General features: G+C 41.6%; 1 protein-coding gene across 7 annotated transcripts in view; it reads right to left on the reverse strand.

The window, feature by feature from the left end:
• Positions 1 to 22,290, reverse strand: part of si:dkey-156n14.3 (zinc finger protein ZXDC) — an 87,035-nt gene that overhangs the window by 44,566 nt on the left and 20,179 nt on the right. For all 7 annotated transcript variants that reach the window (XR_009796655.1, XM_061831384.1, XM_061831385.1 and 4 more), the window contains one exon: positions 6,169 to 6,247. Coding sequence is in view for 6 of the 7 variants with exons in the window: in XM_061831384.1 (XP_061687368.1) it covers positions 6,169 to 6,247 (79 nt within the window). In the remaining variant the exon portion in view is untranslated. The remainder of the gene's footprint in view (positions 1 to 6,168; positions 6,248 to 22,290) is intronic.

A 22,290-nucleotide genomic window follows, 5' to 3' on the forward strand; every position in this document is an offset into this window, starting at 1 on the left:
AATCTGGCGTAAAACTGTGCCAAACAAATGAGCGTTCATCTAAAGAATACCATACCGGATCGGTCGTGGCCCGGGTTGACAACACCCGCCCCCGTTAACTTGCAGGGCGTCGGTGGAAATTCAGCTGCTGTGGGTCGAAGACAAATAAGAGGAGGAAAGCGGATTCGTCGGCAGAAGATGAGGAGGAATGCACAGAGCCTACAACTGAGTGTGGGGACTTTGAATGTTGGGACTATGAGAAGAAAAGATCAGGAGTTGGTTGACATGATGAGGAGGAGAAAGGTTGATCTATTGTGCATCCAAAAGAGCAGGCGGAAAGGTAGTAAGGCTAGAGGTTCAGAAGCAGAGTTTAAATTATTTTACCATGGAGCAGATGGGAAGAGAAATGGAATAGTGGTTATTTTAAAAGGAAGAGGCAGCTAAGAATGTCTTGCAAGTTAAGAGATCGAGTGATGAGTTTGAAATTGAGGGTGTTCTGTATAATGTGACTAGCTGCTATACCTTACAGGTAGGATGTGACCTAGAGTTGAAAGAGAAATTCTGGAAGGAACTGGATGACGTAGTTCTGAGCATCCCAGACAGTGAGAGTTGTGATTGGTGCAGATTGTAATGGACATGTGGGTGAAGGAAACAGGGGGGGTTAAGAAGTGATGGGTAAGTAGAGCATCCAGGAAAGGAACTTTGAAAGAGAGATAGTGGTGGACTTTGCAGAAAGGATGGAAATGGCAGTTGTGAACAATTTTTTCCAGAAGAGGCAGGAACATATAGTGACCTACAAGAGCGGAGGTAGAAGAACGCAGGTGGATTATATTTTATGCAGATGATGTAATCTGAAGGTTACTATCTGTAAGGTAGTGGTAGGGGAGAGTGTAGCTCGACAGCATAGGATGGTGCTGTGTAGGATGACTGGTGGTGGGTAGGAAGATAAAGAAGACAAAAGGTAGAGCAGAGAATCTTGTGGTGGAATAATGTTGTGTGGCCTTTCGGTTAGTCATAAAGCATAAGAGATTCATGAAGAAGAAGTGGGACAACGAGAGAACAGAGGCAGGTGGAAGGTATAAATATTGAGATGAGACCTAGGGCAAAGATAGAGGTCACAAAGGCTAAATCAGAGGCTGATGACATGTACACCAGGTTTGACACGAAAGAAGGAGAAAAGGATCATTACAGGTTGACCAGACAGAGGGATACAGATGGGAAGGATGTGCACCAGGTAAGGGTGATTAAGGATCGAGATAAAAATGTGTTGACTGGTGCTAGTAGTATGCTAAATCGATGGAAAGAATACTTTAAGAAGTTGATGAAGAAAATGAGAGAAAGAATAGCAGAAGAGCCAAGTGTGAAGGACGAGGAAGTGGCAATGATTAGTCAGGGTGAAGTTAGAAAGGCAATAAAGAGGATGATAAATGGAAAGGCACTTGGTCCTGATGACATACCGGTTGAGGCTGGCAATGAGCTATGAGCTCAACCGGCAGTGAGGATCGGGGGCTGACGGGGGCGATCGCCTGCCCTAAGTACTGGGAATAGCGCAATGCAAGTGCACAACACGCCGCGGCTTCCGTCCTTTCCAGTAAAGAATGCATTCAGCATGCCAAATTTACATAATCGTGAAATGCTCACAGTGTGGGTCTTAAAGGAACACTTTGTCGAAACTAATAGGAAAGGAGCACACATTAAGTTTAGTAGATGAAGGTTCAGTGTTTCTTTAATGCGAGTTATCCACAGATTTAACCAAGAAACATCTCTAAATTGGAAAAGTATTATTGAAATTCCTCTCTCGCTCAGACATTCCAATGAGCCCGGCTGGAAAACTGACAGCCAATCAGCGTTTGCAGTGCTAACCTGTCCTGACCCCCTTGATCGTGGAAATGTTTCACTGAGCGGAGAATGTCCAATATCTGCGATTTTGTGGCCGATTATTGTGAAAAATAATTACAAACAAAACAAAAATAGCATGATGTACAATGTTCGACCCTGTGCGTTTGAGCCAGAATACACACAAGCCGGCACTTGATGTGTTGGAGAGGGGGCGTGGCACTAACGCCGAACAACAACAGTCCCAATATATGTACCATGGAGATTTGTTTGATCCTTTTCTGAGGAGTTGGTTTAGATGTAGAGAATATCCAGTAGGCACGGACAGACTTTTTTTTTTTTAACCCCAAGTTGTATTTTTTAAGCAGCCAGCCTCTCGCAATCGACCGGCTGGTTGTTGCATGTGTGGATCGCCGTAAATATTAACCGGGAAGTGTTGTGTGCTCAGAGCCAACAAAGCAAGTAAAACCGCGAGTCGATGCTTCGTGTTATTACTACTCCCGCCATTGAGCAAACTAAACAAAAATAACAATGTATAATGTTCAAGCGTTTGACCCAGAATACACACAGGCGGAACTCGACGTGTTGGGAGGGGCGTGGCGGTGACGACGAACAATAACTGTCTCATTACAAGGATCGCGGAGATTTGAAACTTTTCTGAGAGGTGTGGCCAGACTTTTTTTTTTTACCCCAAGTTGTACTTTTCAAGCAGCTAGCCTCTCACAAATGACTGGCGGCGGGGGTGGGGGGCACGGGGGTTGCACGCGCACCAAGGTGATTCAGCAGATCCAAGCCAGCCAGCCAGAGTAAAAACTGTAAAATACGCCTGAGTCCCTGTTAATAATTTCCTGTCACACCCCATAGATTCTTAACAGCAGCTACTTTATGGGCTTTGGGAAACTTGCCAGACTGAAGTGAGCAATTGATTATTTGCTGCAAATCAAGTAGCACTGACTGCACAATCTTCTTTTTCTTTCGGCTTGTCCCGTTAGGGGTCACCAGAGCGTGTCATCTTTTTCCATCTAAGCCTATCTCCTGCATCCTTCTCTTGAACACCCAGTGTCCTCATGTCCTCCCTCACAACATCCAACAACCTTTTCTTTGGTCTTCCTCTCGCTCTTTTGCTTGGTAGCTCCACCCTCAGCACCCTTCTATCAACACACTCACTCTCTCGCCTGTGAACATGTCCAAACCATTGAAGTCCGCTATGCCCCAGGCCTTAGATTGATCATTGAAATTAAATTAGTTATTTCTAAAAACTAATATTTACATCCGACAAAGGAGGTCTTTAGTCATTGTTTTATTATTTGCTAGTTATGCTATTCTGGTTGCTGTGGTGTGATAATTTTTGTTTCGATGTCACACAGTGAGTGTGACCAAGATCGTCAGTATTGACCTGCCTACACAGGTAGTGTGTGGGGCAGTCTAAGCTTCGTTTGCGTATGGATGTAAAAAGCAATTATAGCTCTCGACTTCGTGAGTGTCATCAAATGGTAGCTTACATAACTCACTCAAACACCTGCCAACATAGATGCTAACAATGGAACCAATGTGTTCAAGTGTACTTCATTGGACAAGTCACACAACAATTCTGCACATAAAAGTATCCTGTCCATTTTGGAGAAAATTTAAGACTATCTAATAGTTGAAAATATGGGAAATATCATATTGTGCAATTTGTGTCATTAAAAGTACGTGAACGTACCTAAAGCAAGCCTTACATGAAGGTCCTTCCCTGTCCTGAGCCAATTTTTTTCTTATAACACAGTCAGCACTCATGTTGTCATCCCTACTGTAACGGCATTTGAGTACACCTGATAAAAGCCCACTGATCTACAAATACAGGATGCGCTGGTATCGGAATAAAAGATTTTATTGCTGTATTCTGAAATAGTTTTATCGTGAAAGAGTTAAGCTGTCTCGTACTCTGATCCACAGATTGCATGTTATTTCTCAGCAATCTTTTCTCTCCCATGGAGCCAACTTTATTTTTCAGTAATTTGAGTGACCATCAGATATTTACAATTTTTAAAAGACAGGAAAAAAACTATAAATACTACTATATGAAAATAATTTTTTGATTCACTACTCAATAACCCTACTGTTCCCAAAAGCGACGCGGAGTACCATAACTTCTCAGAAATAAAGCGCAATTTTTTCCCAAAATATTTTCAAAAAGCTGATACAGCGCATTATATTTAGGTATGGGTGAAAAATAATAAATACATTCACACTGTATAGTCGTATACAGGTGCACAGGGAGGTAAAAAATGGTATACATATACATTTCGATATGATATTCGATGTCTTGTGTAACACAGATATATATTACAGTAATGTGCGCCCCCAACATGAGCTCTCTGACCATCTCGGGGGGAGCTTTGCATTTTAGGATCGTTTGCGAAGCATATTTGTTGCTACTGCACCAAACATCTGAAACGACTGCCCATGAGTTTGCTTTAACTTAAACTAAGAGGAAAAATGTCGACTACAGCGACTAGTTGTGCAGCCACTTTTAAAAGAAACGTGTCATCACTGATGCAAGGAACCCGGAAGCAGCACGCCAGTCATAAACAACGAGAGCTCAATGGCTTCAGGTCATTATCAAAGCAACGTAAGCTCAAACTACGTAGTATAAGCGTAATGAGTACCTTAAAAAAAAAAAAAAAAAAAAGGGATAGCGCACTAATAAGAAAAAAAAGTGAGCATTTCATGTCCCATTACGCTCGTTTATACGTAGTTTTAGCTCACGTTTCGATCGCCACGAGACGCCATAGGAAAGCTATGACAGATTGTAGCCGAACGGAGGGCAAGAGGCTGCGCTGCTGAACCAAAACTCTTGGGATTCAAAAGACAATTCCTCACAAATGCCATGGATGGCACAGTGGATGCTGTGGGAGCAAGATGGGATGTTCATGATACAATGCAGGAGGTACCAGAAGTGGTCCAAGTCACTGAGTTTAACAGTGACGCAAAGTCATGAGTCTGATACTTCTTTTGAAGTCTTGGCCGAGGATATGTAATTTAGAGGATAAACTGCACTATGCACAAATGTTTTCCGCACAAATATTTAATGCAAAAAATTTTAAGTTTAAACAGTGTGAAACAGTTTATTTAATTATTTAAGACTAATATGTGTTGTCAACAGTAATAATAAAATGTTATGCCATCATTGAGCATTTATTTGAGTTGATTGAGGGATTCTGTTCTGACAATTACAGGGACCAGGATAAGCGTGTCCTGTGGACTGTCCCGATTTATATATTACCGCTAAATAAGCACATGCACAATGATTATTATTAAGGATTGTTGTACAGACAGTTTTTGAAAAACAATACAAGTACAAACCTAACAAAATGTAAATACATATAATTCCGAATATTTTGACCATATGGGTGCGCTTTGTACATTGGTAGAAGGGTTTTCCTTATTTTTTTAGGTCAACTTTGGGGGTGCGCATTATACTTCAGGACGCATTATACTCGAGAAATTACGGTAAATGTTTTCCTCAGACGATCAATGACGTCACTGATCGGATCAGAGAATGATATCTAAACCAATCAGCTGATCCGCCAAAAAAAATCCAATTTTCAGCCGATCCAATCAGGCTGATCAAATCGGTGTCGTCCATTGTCGACACACAAACAGCCACATAAACATGCACATATTCAGAGTTCCAATGCACACAGTTCAGTTACCATTGCAGAGTTTAGTTCCAAATGTGAAAATTATAGGTAATGGTGTTCTTGTACATAAATTGATGTAAAAAAGAAAACTACATTATCTTGTGGTAAAATTGTCACAAAAAGTGTCACAGTTATTAAAAATGTTGTACTGTATTGAATTTTCACAAAAACCTACATTTCTGTTTTCCTCTTACCATAGAGGAATTTTGTTAAAACGTACACATGTTCTACGACCAATTATCCCAGATTGGAAAAGGGTAGAAAACTTTTTTTTGTTTGAAAGATGAAATCTAATCTTTCATTTGCTGGCTGGCAGATAGCCATCCGTCCGTCCATCAGTTTTCTGAGCCACTTACCCTCACAAAGGTGCCTTGAAAGATTGTCTAAAATGACTGGGACTGAGATTGGCTGAGATTAAAGGAATTAAATGTCTTTTTAGTGTATTCAATTAAACATAGGTCTAACATGATTTGCAAACAATTGTATTCTTTTTTTTTTTTTTAACAACATCCCCACTTCATTGGAATTGTTCCATTCTTTATCAATGACGTGTCAATTTTAGCCATGCAGAGCCACCAATCTTCCGTTAATCTGGATCATATTTATAATGATATTTAGGCGCACCTCTGGGCATGACTCTTGATACTCAAAGTGAAGGCTTACTTACCGTTTGTGACGGAGCAATTTTGACATGCTTGTAAAGGACCAGCCACACCCTTCTGAGTCGCAAACAAATGGCCTCTCACCTAGAAAGGTAGAAACTGGGTGTTCATAAAATAAGACTTAAATTTGAAAAGTTGACAGCAATTATCCATCTTAATTTAGGATAGTACTGTATTCTTGACCCATTTGATAATTAATAAATACTGTGAAACAAATCCCAAACCCATCCTGCCATCCATGGACAGATAGCCGCACTGTTGATTTTTTTTTTTTTTTTAAACAAATTATTCCACTGATTATCGCTTCAGAAATAAATGGATTTTTCATAATTAGACAGCAAATACTGATACAAAATACAGATGTGGGGGCCGGGGGCAGATATTTATCTCCACTTAAGAACACACACAAGGGGAATTTGACGTGTTGGGAGGGACGTGGAGCTGACGACGAACAATAACAGTCCCATGAAATGGACCGCGGAGATTTGATGCCTTTCTGAGGAGTTAGTTTAGATGGAGAAAATATATAGCAGGTGGATAGCAAAGCTTCTCGCAATCCAGCAGCGGTGTGGTGGGGGTGGGGTGCAGGCGCGGATTGCCGTAAATAGTAACCAGGAGGTGTTGTGTTCAGAGAGCCAGCAAAGCGAGTTGAAGCTCCGTGTTATTACTATACCATAGAGCAAATAAAATAAAAATAACAATGTACAATGTTCAAGCGTTTGAGCCAGAACATACACGCAGGCGGAATTCAACGTGTTGGGAGGGACGTGGCGCTGATGACGAACAATAACAGTCCCATGAAATTGATTGCGGAGATTTGATGCTTTTCTGAGGAGTTGGTTTAGATGTAGAGAATATATACTAGGTGGCCAGACATATATGTACATTATATATATATATATATATATATATATATTTTTTTTTTTTTTTTTTTTTAAACACCAAGTTGTACTTTTCAAGCTGCAAAGCTCATCGCGATCCACGGGCGGCTGGGTGGTTGGCGGTTGTTGCATGCGCGGATCGCTGTAAATAGTAACTAGGTAGTGTTACACGTATAAATCCATCCATCCATTTTCTTCGCCGCACAATGATCGAAGGTGTGCTGGAGCCTATCCCAGCTGTCTACGGGCAGGAGCCAAGTTTACACACACGCAGACACAGGTAGACCATACAAACTCCACACACGGATGTCGGGATTGCACAGCTGCGCCACCCTCGTAACGTATGTTGTTGCTTTACCATACCAGCACGAGAGGCTATAACTTAGCGGCTATTAACCAGTAATGATTAAATGCGTGCAAATTTCCCCGCTGATGAATGAGTCTCAACTGTGACAGCCACAGCTTTATCCTGTCAGGTTGACCCCACGGGAGGTTAAAGAAAGACAAATTTGGGTGTGTTTTCTCAGTTGGTGCAGAACAAGTTGGCATCTTGGCTTATCTAGAATGAATGGTCTGTAATGCTAAACACCGGCGACGTCATGGGCGTAGTCAAGGATGTTTCTTACGCGTTTGGCTTGAAAGCTGCCACATATCCAGATTTTGCTAGGATTCAGATATGTTCTTTATTTTCAACTTTTTATTCAATTACTGTACAAAATATGTGTAATAAAAATATTACTTCACATTGGAGGGTTCATTGTACATATGAATTCTAAGGAGAGTCTTCCTTTAATTTACGTGTTGATTTCATAAACCTTGTTCACAAAACAAGCCTGTTTTTAAACAATCAGTATTCACCCAGTAACAGGAAATCCAAGTTAACCGTACTGAGCATGTTCGGAAGTTACGCCAAAACCACATAATCTGAGTTGCTTCACATACTGCGAGCACATTTATGTCGAAAGTCATCAACATCATGAGCCATGTCATTGGAAATTCAGTTAAAATGAAAACATTTCTGGGACAAAACACAGGTAATGTTTCAGTATCTAACTATAATTAGTATGAGATTGTGATTTACTTCAACTTGATCTAAGTTCTAACGTTAGTCTGTCCATGTATCTAAATGCGAATGATCATTTTCCCCTGTAGTACACGTTATCTTGAAGTTGAAAACTTTTCCCCTCTACTTGCTCTAGGAAGATATAGATCATCTACTGGTAGCTTTCATCAATGGATTGACAATAGATACCGCCGTAAACTACGCTTAGATGGAATAGACTGGAGGAATAGACTGTTTGTGTTTATTCCTTGACAGGCCAGGGCATTTAACTTTTCTTCAGATAAAGTTTGTCAGATGAAGAATTTTTATTGATGAAAAATTTTAAATACCGTTTTATGTCATGTTCTACTAATAGATGAAATGGAAATTATCATTTCTGAGTAGAAATGTTTGTTTTCTATTTTAGTTAGGTATTTGTTAATTTTATTTTTAATTTGCAGTTATGTTATATTAATCCAGTAAGTTATTTTAAGGTCTTGAGATTCCATCTCTAATCATACCTGCACCTTTATCTGGGAGCATGACTGACCACACCCGTACATTTTTTCAAATGTGAGTGACTGGTATTGCATTTCAATTGAGGAAAACATGTAATGTTATATTACAGCCACAGGATTGCGCCAGAGATGGCAAAATAATTGTCAGGCATCAGTGAGACCCAGTGAAGCCAAACCAGGAAAGAGCAGGCTGAGCAGTGGCATAAAAAGCGGAATTGGCATCTTCATTAGGGCGCAGACCAGGAGTGTCAACCTCATTTCACATTGTGGGCCACATACAGCCTCGGGAGATATCAAGTGGGCCAGGCCATTAATATTATACCATACTCTGCTATAAATAACCAATATACATGTCTTTCCTTTGTTTTGGTGTAAAGAAAAAGAAAATAAGGAAAATGTTGAAATTTAATGAACATTGCTTTTACAAAACATTTTATGAAACATCAGATTTCCTTAGACAAATGTGCAATTTATTTTCATCATTCACATATATGCATTGCAACTGATACGACTGATTGTACAAAGGCACAAAACATAAACAAGTAATTGGTATTGAAAAATATAGTAATGCACTAAGATTAAATGATAATTATAAAGAAAGGAATTTTTAAACCATTTACATATGTGCAAATAAAATCTAAATTTAATCGTTTACAATCGCACAGCTCACCTCCCCACACCTTACAAACTAAGGAGAATGCTATTAAATGTGTAAAGAAGAAAGTATTCACATGTTCTGAAAATGTGTAAATTTCATAAACGCACATACAATTCATAATGAAAATTCAGAGGTCCATGAACAGTAACCACCATACTTTTTTGTAGTAAAGTTGCTGACTAACAAACTGCACATTTTTGTTGTGGTGTCCATCATTGGCAACAACTGAAGAAACTCTTCAGTAACAGTCAATGTCTCATCAACTCCACGAATAAATGATGCCAGTTGTGCCACTTCTGTGATGTTAGTGCTCTCATCATTTGCATCAGAAACCGCAATAAATGACAGGACTCTCTGTTTCAATTGTCTGTCTAAATCTGCTGATAGGTCCGAAATCCTCACTGCTATCGTATTCCTCGTCAGGCTTCTTCTTCTTCTTCTTTTCCTTTCGGCTTGTCCCGTTAGGGGTCGCTACAGCGTGTCATCTTTTCCATCTTAGCCTATCTTCTGCATCTTCCTCTCTAACCCCAACTGCCCTCGTGTCTTCCTCACCACATCCATAAACCTTCTCTTTGGTCTTCCTCTCGCTAGCAGCTCCATCCTCAGCATCCTTCCACCAATATACTCACGCGCCTCTGAACATGTCCAAACCATCGAAGTCTGCTCTCTCAAATCCTGTCTCCAAAACATCCAATTTTGGCTGTACCTTTAATGAGCTCATTTCTAATCATATCCAACCAGCTCACTCCAAGCGAGAACCTCAACATCTTCATTTCTGCTACCTCCAGTTCTGCTTCCTGTTGTTTCTTCAGTGCCACCATTTCTAATCCGTACATCATGGCCGGCTCACCACTGTTTTGTGAACTTTGCCCTTCATCCTAGCAGGGACACTTCTGTCACATAACAAACCAGACACCTTCCGCCAGCTGTTCCAACCTGCTTAGACCCGTTTCTTCACTTCCTGACCACACTCACCGTTGCTCTGGATTGTTGACCCTAAATATTTGAAGTCCTCCACCCTCGCTATCTCTTCTCCCTGGAGCCTCACTCTTCCCCCTCCATCTTTCTCATTCACACACAATTGTTCCTCTGCATGCTCCCTGCTTTCACTGCATATCACAATATCATCTGTGAACATCATGGTCAAAGGGTATTCCAGTCGAACCTCATCTGTCAGCCTATCCATTACCACTGCAAACAGGAAGGGGCTCAGAGCTGATCCCTGATGCAGTCCCACCTCCACCATAAATTCTTCTGTCACACCTTCGGCACACCCCACCATTGTTCTGCTGCCATCATACATGTCCTGTACTATTTTAACATACTTCTCTGCCACACCAGACTTACGCATGCAGTACCACAGTTCCTCTCTTGGTACGCTGTCATAGGCTTTCTCTAGACCCACAAAGACACAATGTAGCTCCTTCTGACCTTCTCTGTACTTTTCCACTAGCATCCTCAAGGCAAATAATGCAACTGTGGTACTCTTTCTAGGCATGAAACCATACTGTTACTCGCAGATACTTACTTCTGTCCTGAATCTTGCCTCCACTATTCTTTCCCATAACTTCATTGTGTGGCTCATCAACTTTATTCCTCTATAATTCCCACAGCTCTGAACATCGCCTTTGTTCTTAAAAATGGGAACTAGAACACTTTTCCTCCATTCTTCAGGCATCTTTTCGCCGGCTAGTATTCTGTTGAATAAGTTGGTCAAAAACTCCACAGCCATCTCTCCAAATTGCTTCCATACCTCCACTGGTATTGTCATCAGGAGCAACTGCCTTTCCATTTTTCATCCTTTTCGTGCCTTTCTGACTTCCCCCTTACTAATCATTGCCACTTCCTGGTCCTTCACACTTGCCTCTTCAACTCTTCCTTCTCTCTCATTTTTTTCATTCATCAACTTCTGAAAGTATTCTTTCCATCTATTTAGCACACTACTGGCACCAGTCAACACATTTCTTCCATCTCTATCCTTAATCACCCTTACCTGCTGCACATCCTTCACATCTCTATCCCTCTGTCTGGCCAACCTATTGTCAAGTAGGTTGCCATACAACAAATAGCAATGGAGCGAATTGATAACAATGGGCTTGTATGGCTTGGGTCCATGTGTTGAGCTGAACCCTAGCACCAACTCTCAAATTGAACACCAGATGTCCCCAAATTATACTTGAAAGGGTCACCAGCACGTCAAAGATCTCTGATAAACGTAGCCTACCCACTTAGCATCTCATTGCATTGCATACATATACCAAAGTCAGTAACCTTATATAAACCTGATTATTTTTCACATCTTTGTATTAGATACATATATCGGTGTTAGCAACCTTAAGAACCCAATTATTTTCATATCTTTGTATTCACATCTTATTTTTGACATAAAGACATCAACAGGATGCAGCTGCCGGGTCACACCCAACGCTTTTTCAAGACGTTTGCAGCATCGAGTTACTGAACAGGAAGCCCATCACACTCAAGTCAGCACGCAGGATGTCTGCAAGCAGAAATTGATTTAAACTATTTTTCCATTAAACTTTTAGCAGAAAATATGATTCTTTGAAACGGCTTTGTGAAAAGAATATAACCTGTGTATGACTGTCTCTCTCAGACAAGGCAACACGATGAGATACCAACTAAAACAAGCCTGAGAATGCATGAGAGAATTGTATTCAAAAGAATGTTGACACATTTATGCTATTGCTCAAAACTAGGGTGAAACCGAACGAGAGTTTGTGGATACATTTTTAAAGATGCATTTATTGATTAAAGGGAAAATGACAAAATTGAGTGAAGCTAAGAAGGGTGTGACAACTCAAGCCAGGAATGGCGAAAGGCGCCTAATAAGATGAACCAAGTGAGCCCTTCCCACTAGGCCTGGATTCAGCCAACATTTTCCAGAATGTTCCACCAAAAAGCTATAAAAACCTTGGATACGGATGTTCGGGGCTTTTTGTTCGGTTCTCGCTGACAAAGCGACAAGGTCTTTCTATTGGTGCAATAGTTATAATACCAGCGATATTATGCGGTTACCTATGAAGGACAAGTTGGCTTGACAATTTATCCTTAATCCCGAAAATCCTTATTACTAAATTAGGCTTCGACTTCGACTTGATCACTAACAGGCTCACTCAAAAATGTCTATTTTCCAGAATTTCTGATGCTTTTAAATGCTTTGAATCTCACTTCATTTATATTGCTTTTTACTATTTTTATCATTTATCTCATCCTACTTACCATCAGAAATATCATTTTAATAATTTTTACTTTTATTGATTTATGTTCAATTAACATCGAATTTTGCCTTAACATCGCAACCATACCCCGTGTTTGGCGGGAATGACTGTCGAGTAATGAATGTTATCTGAATAATTTTTATCATTTTAATCATTTTTTCTTTTATTGATTTATGTTCAATTAACATCGAATTTTGCCTTCACATCACAACCATACCCCGCGTCTGGCGGGAAAGACTGTTGACTAATGAATGTTATCTGAACAATTTTTATCATTTTATTAAATTCTTAAAATTTCCATCTTCATCTGTTTGTCATTCTTATATTGAATTATCTCATTATTACCATTCTACCTCATTAAAGATCGAGCGTCAATGACATTAACATCATTTAGTCCTAAAATTCTATTTTAATCAGTCACTCATTGATAATCTCCGCTTTAAGATAAAACAAATCCGTACGATCCTAACAAGGATTGTTAAATTTACTAGGTCAATGACAAGTGCAATCGATTCATAAGAGATGAAGCTGATGTAAAAGCGGAGCGAACACTTTGTCACCTAGTTACTCTGAAAGGTTACTCGACAAGGGCTGATAAGTGGGGCCAGATCGGATTGGCTCTGCAAAACTAAAGGCAGTTAGTACACCTAGGCGAATTCATCTCGACACCGACTTAAGAAGCTCCCGTCCTCCTGCACCACGGCGTTAGAGTCGGCTGGGGTAAAGGGGTCGCTTAACCCTTTAACTGGAGAGTCGGTCAGGACATTTCTCCCGATCAGTCCTGCGGATAAGCGGAATCTGACACTGTAGAGATGCTTTTCTCTTTCTTTCGTGTCCAACCTGTTGTACATGTCTTCATATGCCTCTTGTTTAGCCTTTGCCACCTCTACCTTTGCCCTACGTCGCATCTTGATGTACTCCTTTCGCCTCTCCTCAGTCCTCTCAGTGTCCCACTTCTTCTTCGCTAATGTCTTTCCTTGTATGACTCCCTGAATTTTGGGGTTCCACCACCAAGTCTCCTTCTCCCCTTTCCTACCAGATGACACACCAAGTACTCTCCTGCCTGTCTCTCTGATTACCTTGGCTGTCGTAGTCCAGTCTTCCGGGAGCTTCGCTGTCCATCGAGAGCCTGTCTCACCTCTTTCCAAAAGGCCGCACAACAGTCTTCCTTTCTCAGCTTCCACCACAAGGTTCTCTGCTCTACCTTTGTCTTCTTAATCTTCCTACCCACCACCAGAGTCATCCTACACACCACCATCCTATGCTGTTCGGCTACACTCTCCCTTACCACTACTTTACAGTCAGTAAACTCCTTCAGATTACATCGTCTGCACAAAATATAATCCACCTGCGTTCTTCTACCTCCGCTCTTGTAGGTCACTATATGTTCCTCCCTCTTCTGGAAATAAGTGTTCACTACACCCATCTCCATCCTTTTTGCAAAGTCCACCACCATCTGTCCCTCAAAGTTCCTTTCCTGGATGCCGTACTTACCCATCACTTCTTCATCGCCCCTGTTTCCTTTACCAATATGTCCATTACAATCTGCACCAATCACAACTCTCTCGCTGTCTGGGATGCTCAGAACTACTTCATCTAGTTCCTTCCAGAATTTCTCTTTCAACTCTAGGTCATATCCTACCTGTGGGGCATAGCCGCTAACTACATTATACATAACACCGTCAATTTCAAATTTTAGTTTCATCACTCGATCTGATACTCTTTTCACCGAGACATTCTTAGCCAGCTTTTCCTTTAAAATAACCCCTACTCCATTTCTCTTCCCATCTAACTCCATGGTAGAATAATTTAACAAAGTCACCGTCGGAATACGGATTTGTTGCTTATGCTATTTTGCGAGCAATTAGGTAGCTGGCTTTTACCGCTGTTTCACTGATGTGTCGGCTCTGGATGACAGTTGACTGCTGTTTCCTCAGACCCACCTGCAATTCGTTGATCTTATCTCTTCTCTCTTGCAAGCGTCATGTTTTTCGCTGTGAAGAGTCTAGTAGTGGGGTTGAATATTATATATATATATACACACACACATTTTGTGTATGGGAAAATTCTACACTGCGTGTCGACTTTTCTGTTTGGATCATGACATTTGGACTAATGAGGGTGTAGCGGAGAGGTAGAGACCAGGGTTAAAACAACGTTGTAACAAGCAGAAGATACCGGATTGATACCATCTGCTGTGTTAGGCCTGTCTCAGAGTTGTCTTCTTATCTGATCAAAACAATGTTGTCTTGTACTCTGATCAAAACAGTGTGCCCCCAGGGGATAATGAACAAATGGCATCTTATTGAAAATATTTATTCAGTCTTTTATGCATTTTTTTTCACTTTTAAATTATCCTGTGGGCCTGATCAAACCTCCTTGTGAGCCGGTTCCAGCCCACAGGCCATATGTTTGACACCCCTGGCGTAGCGGACTATCTGTTAATTTTAGTAAAGAAGTAATTTCAAAATTGGAGAATGCAATGTAGTACACCTACTTGGCGAGTTTGCTAACTGTAGATGTAACATAACCAAAGTACTACATGCAGTACCACAGAAGTAACCTTGTAAAAAACAAACTATATGCCGGGGAGTTATCTTCAAAGTTGACATTTGCCGCACTTGCCACAAAAGAGGCCTATGAACAACGAAGGATATCTCATCAATGATATTTGCTACGGAAGAGGCCTACTATGAACAACAACGGATATCTCGTCAAACTTATTCGCCGTGTCTTTGAATTTTTATATGCTGATACAAGCATTAAGAAGAAAAAGTCAATGCAGGGGATGAAGCTCGTACAGGAAGTCTACTATGGCCTTTTTTTTTTTAAACATCGTTTTTTTGGGTGGGTGGATACTTTCACGAACAGGTCCTACAGCTTTGGTCAGATTACTTTCAAACCTCCCGTGTACCATCTTTAGACGTGACATTAAAGGTACCGAAAATCATTTTGATACGACAAATTATAGACTGGGAGGACCTTCAAACATTTCCTTCAATTTTCCATGACAAAACAAAAATGCACTAAAACGTACTTGAAAGCATCCGTCTCACATTTCTTGTACTTTTCACGGAGAGATACCATACTCTCTGCCTACCGATATTGACACCAAATGTATAAAAACTTCAAAGACACCCATACCCTAAACCCAACACAAAGTTCGCTGCTACTTCGTAATCATACAATTCACCCTTTTTACACGGTTACTGCTGTCGTACTTTCTTTACCTCTCTCTTTACTAAACTCAACAGATACCGGTCTAGGCTGTTTTGAAGATGGCATCTGCTTTTTAGGCGGGACAGCTCTTTCCTGACCTGATTTAGATGTTAATATCCATCTATTCATGCATAATTCGGCTCCGATAAGGCTCTGTGGGATGTTCAAATACGGGATGTCACGCTACGGGTTATCAAGTGGGCTACCTTCCGTCATCAAGTGTTTCCCTGATAGACCTACGACACTCTCGAGAGGGTTCAGCAGTGAATCCCAGCATCCCAGGTTCACCCCCTAGGTGCCATCAGTTCTCCTGAAGATCCAATTGGGGTCTTTCCTCTTTATCCACAGCCACTGGCTGGCCTTTTCCACCACCTTGGAGAGATCTCTGACTGCCTGCCGATGGGCATTCCGTCTGATTCCCATCTCTCTCAGTAGCCTGAATGTTGAAGAGGCTATAAATCCTCTGCAGCCAACTTTCACCAGGGGTACCTCTGTTCTCCAACCTTGCTGTTGCACTTCGGCTGCAAGTCCTGCATACCTCAGCCACTTCCGCTCATACGTCTCCTCGACTGCACCCTCCCAGGGCACTGTGAGCTCAATAATGTAGACGAGTTTGAGAGAGGCAGACCAAAGCACTAGATCTGGTCATACGCTGGTAGTTGCAATCTCAGATGGAAAGCAGAACTTCTTGTCCAGGTTTGCCAGCAGCTTCCATTCTCGTGCACTCCCCAGCTGTCCGGTGTCTTGTTGCTATGGCCAGTTTGACTCTCCCCCTCCCGAACAAACAGCCTTGGTTGCCAGTTGGCTGACAGGGGTGGGAGGGTGTTCACCCTCATCCGCTGGTTCTCTAGAACACCAGCGAGACACTTCAGCACTTGGTTGTGCCACCAGGTGTAACGGCCTTGAGTAAGGGTGGTCTTGCAACCAAACAGGATGTGCTTCAGTGTTGCAGGACTTCGGTATAACAGCCACTTGGGATCTTTGGCATACCACTGGTTTAGGTTCATGGGAGAAGGCAAGACGTCATAAACAGCTCTGATGCTAAAGTTTGCCCTGAATGCCTCCATCTCCCACAGCTCTTTCCAGGTGATTTTCCTTGCCTCCACTCATCCCCAGGCCAACCACTGCCCTTGCTTAGCCTGCGACAAACCTTGGGCACACCGTTGTGCTTCCTCTTCTCGACGTACCTCCTGGACCACCAGCTTCCGCTGCTCAGCAGTAGTGGCCTTGCTCCCTCAGGGTTCATACTCAGTTTGACCAAAAAAAATTAAGGGCTTTTAAGGGGTATTCTTAGGGGCTGACACGACAAATTTAGGGCTGACACGGAAAAAATTTAGGGCCATCGTGGGAAATCAACAGTAAGGAAAAAAAGACTCACCCAATGGTGCCATCAACCGTTCTTGGTACATCAAATGTTCCAGTACCTCAGTACCTGTGACAGTGATCACCTGTTGCCCCTTGTGGTAGTTCTCATTGATATGACCATTGTCAACGTCTTCACATAACAGCCTACAGAAAAACAGATTCTAACTACAATTGCAACTATATACACAAATGTCTTCTACTGATATCCGTCTCAGCACCCCTACTCTTCTCCTTGAGCATACCCAGTGCCTCCTCTATTTGTTGCTGCAGAGGTACCAAAGTGGCTCTCTTGTCCTTTTGCTCTGCCTCTGAGTGCATTGGCCTCGGTGATAAACCTCAGATTCCTCTTTTCATCTGCCTCCTCACACACCCTGTCAGCCTTCTCGATAAGAGTAGATATGTCAGTCTCTAATCTGTCTTTTTTGGCTTTGAGGCAGTAGAGATGAAAAGTGGGCAGCGATGCCAAATGTAGCCAGCTACGAAGTCTTCCTTTCCCCACAGTGGTAGTTTTTAGCAATATCAATTGTCTGGGAACAAGACTGCAAACACTTTGGAATTATTTTCACAAGATTTGTAACTGTAATGGCTGCAGATCATTTTTAAAGTCCACACGATCTCTGCCTTTAACGAGTCCGTCTTCGTGTATTGAACTACGTTATTAAAGCCTGACTTCTGGCTGGTTGAAGTCAATGGCTGGACAACTGTAGGTGCGCATGCACTGCTAGTGCCACTGCCTGAAGTTGATGCTTCACTATCTTGATATTTTGGAAACAGATTCATACCCACGGAAGATGAGAGTCTTTGCCAAATCAGCGTGTCTCCTGTTTTTCCAGTGCGACTCCAGCACTTTGACGCCCATCTTTTCAAGCTGGTAACTCTGCTTGCACAGATGGCAGTAAAACATGTGCCGATCTTTTGGATCTCGACGAACCCAGCTCCCAAACTTGAAAAATGCACTTCCCCATGATACAAGTTGGATCGATGAAAGAACTACGCTACGTCGTAACGAAGACGAAGTGAAATGCCTACCCACGGAAACAAACAATGGAATATCGACAAGATGGTGACTAGTTGTCAACACTGTGACTTCCATTGACAATTTCCGGCTGTTTTGGACGCCAGACGGATCACCATTTCTTTTAAATAAAAGATTAAATTTTTTTAGGGAGAATTTTGGTTGTAGAGGTCCTCCCTTTGATTTTTTTTAAATTTAAGGCCTTTTTAGGGGCTTGACCGGTTTTCGCGGATTTTTAAGGACTTTTAGGAGCCCCTAAATGCACCTTCGAAAATTTGGGGTTTTTTAGGGACTTTTAGGCCGCGTGCGAACCCTGCATACTTGCCCCGAGCACAAGGCCACTCCTCCCCTCCTGCACTCGGCCAACGATGTCCTTGTGTCTGAGTGTTGCCTTTGCCTGTTCGGTTCCAGCCAGCGGTGTCCCCTTCCTGCCACTGGCCAGGATGGGGGCAGTCTGGGATACAAGCTGATCGCTGGAATCTACGAGCATCATTTTGAGTCTTACTTTGGCACACTTGTACCCCTCTGCCAGGCTAGAAATGAGCAGGTATAAGATCCCTTTACCGTAGAGCCCCAATGCTGCTGAGGCACCAGGGAATGCCAAGCCACTTCCTCACAAACAAGCTGATCAGTCTCTCCAGTTTTTCTACCTTTGAGAGTGGGATCTCATAGAGAGTTAAGGGGTCAAAGGTGTCGTGGACGTAACCCGTACTGCAAGCACCAGAGCCTCAACTTCCCAGGAAGCAGGGTTCTGTCGAACCTTTCTAGGCCACTGGCCACATCCTTTCTGAGCAGCTCTACTTGCTCTTTGTCCTTAAAAGAGGCAACGTACCACCGGCCTAAGCTCTTCATAGGCTTCTCGGAGACAGTTGGAATTGGTTCTTCACCAATGTCAAAGCGGTGGTTCGACAGTTTTCCCTTGACGATGGAGATGCTTGTAGATTTACTCGGCTTGATCCTCATGCGGGCAAGCTTGATGTTTTCCTAGAGCTTTTTTTTTCGTTTTTGAAAAAAAAAAAAAAAAAAAGGTATACATATACATTTCGATATGATACTCGATGTTTTCTGTTACACATAATTCCCCAACCTGAGCTCTCTGAGCTCCTCGGGGATCTTGCATTTTACAATGGTTAGCATAGCATGTTAACCATGTTGGATTGCATGTTATCTCTCAGCAGTCTTCTCTCTCTCCCATGGAGCTAACCTTTTTATTTTTCAATAATTTTAGTGACCATCAGATATTTATAGTACGTAAAAAGATATATATAATATATATAATATATATATATATATATATAAATACTACTATATGAAAATAGGTTTTCGATTCAGTCATATTCCCAAAAGCGATGCGGAAAGCTCTCAGAAATAATGCGCAATTTAATAATGCGCAAAATATTTTCAAAAAGTTAATACAGCGCATTATATTTAGGTATGGGTGAAAAATAATAAATACAATCACACTGTATAGTCGTATACAGGTGCACAGGGAGGTAAAAAAAAATTGTATACATATACATTTCGATATGATATTCGATATCTTGTGTAACACATATATATATTACCGTAATGTGTGCCCCCAACATGAGCTCTCTGACCACCTCGGGGGAGCTTTGCATTTTCCGATCGTTTGCGTAACATATTTGTTGCTACTGCACCAAAAATCAGAAATGACTGCCCGAGAGTTTGTTTCAACTCAAACTAAGACAAAAAATGTTGACGACAACAGCTAGTTGTGCAGCTGCTTTTAAAAGAAATGTCATCACTCGTGCCGATGACGCCGCAAACCCAGACGTAATGCGGCAGTCCGAAACAATGATAGCTCATTGGCTTCAGGTGGGTATCAAAACAACGTGAGCTCAAACGAAATAATACACAGCAGATAGTAACAATAATTCACAGTAGGGATGGTATTCTTGGGATGCAACTCATCATTCGTCGTCCTCCAAACACGGTTAGTGGAATTGTGACCAAAAAGTTCCATTTAGGTCTCATCTCACCACAAAACATTCTCCCATGACTCCTCTGTATCATCCAAATGGTCATTGGCAAACTTAACACGGGCCTTGACGTGCTGGTTTAAGCAGGGGAACCTTCCATGCCATGCATGATTTTGAACCATGACATCTTACCAACAGTCACCTTGGAGACGGTGGTCCCAGATCTTTTCAGGTCATTGACCAAGTCCTGTCGTGTAGTCCTGGGCTGATTCCTCACCTTTCTGAGGATCATTGAGACCACACAAGGTGATATCTTGCATGGGGCTCCACTCAGATTGAGATTGACCATCATTTTTAGCTTCTTCCATTTTCTAATGATTGCTCCAACAGTGGAACTTTTTTCACCAAGCTGCTTGGCAATTTCTCCGTAGCCCTTTCCAGCCGTGAGTAGTACAGTTTTGTCTCTGGTGTCTTTGGACAGCTCTTTGGTCTTGGCCATGTTACAAGTTTGAGTATTACTGATTGTATGAGATGGACACGTGTCTTTATGCAGCTAACAAAATCACACAGGTGCATCTGATTCAGGATAATACATGGAGTGGAGGTGGACTTTTAATGGTCTTAGAGGGTCAGAATTCTAGCTGAAAGACATGTGTTCAAATACTTATTTGCAGCTTTATCACGCAAATTGTTCAAAAAAATCATACATTGTGATTTATGGATTTTTCTTTTTAGATTATCTCTCTCACAGTGGACATGCACCTATGATGAAAATTTCAGACCCCTCCATAATTTCTAAGTGGGAGAACTTGCAATATAGCAGGGTGTTCAAATACTCATTTTCTTCACTGCTTCACTTCACTTCATATTACTGCTACATCAGCACATGCACAATGATTATTATTAATGATTGTTGTATGGACATTTTTTTTGAAAAACAAAAGTATAAACCTCACAAAATATAAATACAAATAACTCCCAATATTTTGAGCATATGGGTAGCAGCAAATTGGTGGTGCGGATTGTACATTGGTAGAAGGGTTTTTTTTTTTTTTTTTTTTTTTTTTAATTTTAGGGGTGCGCACTATACTCGGGAAATTTCGGTAACTTCCTTATTTCTCAACCGATTCGCACCGTTCCAACTTCTACGTGTTCACCTCCAAGCCAACCTGTGAACACGTATCATTTCCCACAATTCTCAACATTTAAAAATAAAAGCTCAGTCCCCTAACTAGGCAACTAAATATCCAGCATACACAGTTACCTTCAGAAATGATATAACCATATTACAGGTTTTTCGAGATATGAGCTGTTATTCAAATAAATGTCTGCTTGACATGCGAGCGCAGACGTAAGACCTAAGTTCTTGGCATTAAACTCAAATCAACTAACTTCATAATGCGCATCAATTTAACAAATGGTGAACATTTAAACAAGAGGTTTCAAGCCGTTTAATGCCACTCCCAGTTGAATTTTATGGTCAAACAAAGCACAGAATAAATCTAAAACAACTACAGCTTTAATTTAGGATAGTCTTAATGCTTCCAAAGACGGACCAAATGAAAGGAAAACACCATGGAAATGCTCACAGTTCGCAAATGAGTCATTCCATCGATAAGGTGAAATGTTACGAGCAATTCTTAAAAGCAAAATACATTAAGGCATCAAATATTAACACACAAGTATTGTCCTTAATCAGTTAACATTTAGATATCTTTCTTCTTTTCCTTTCGGCTTGTCCCGTGAGGGGTCGCCACAGCGTGTCATCTTTTGCCATTTTAGCCTATCTGCATCTTCCTCTCTAACCCCAACTGCCTTCATGTCTTTCCTCACCACATCCATAAACCTTCTCTTTGGTTTTCCTCGCGCCCTTTTGCCTGGCAGCTCCATCCTCAGCACCCTACCACCAATATACTCACTCTCTTGCCTCTGAACATGTCCAAACCATCGAAGTCTGCTCTCTCGAACCTTGTCAGCAAAACATCCAACTTTGGCTGTCCCTCTAATGAGCTCATTTCTAATTCTATCCAACCTGCTCACTCCGAGCGAGAACCTCAATATCTTCATTTCTGCCACCTCCAGTTCTGCTTCCTGTTGTTTCTTCAGTGCCACCGTCTCTATAATCTGTACATCATGGCCGGCCTCACCACTGTTTTGTAAACTTTGCCCTTAATCCTAGCAGAGACTCATCTGTCACATAACACACCCGACACCTTTTGCCAGCTGTTCCAATCTGCTTGGACCCGTTTC

This window comes from Syngnathoides biaculeatus, chromosome 10, assembly GCF_019802595.1.
Source record: "Syngnathoides biaculeatus isolate LvHL_M chromosome 10, ASM1980259v1, whole genome shotgun sequence".
Taxonomy (NCBI): Eukaryota; Metazoa; Chordata; class Actinopteri; order Syngnathiformes; family Syngnathidae; genus Syngnathoides; species Syngnathoides biaculeatus.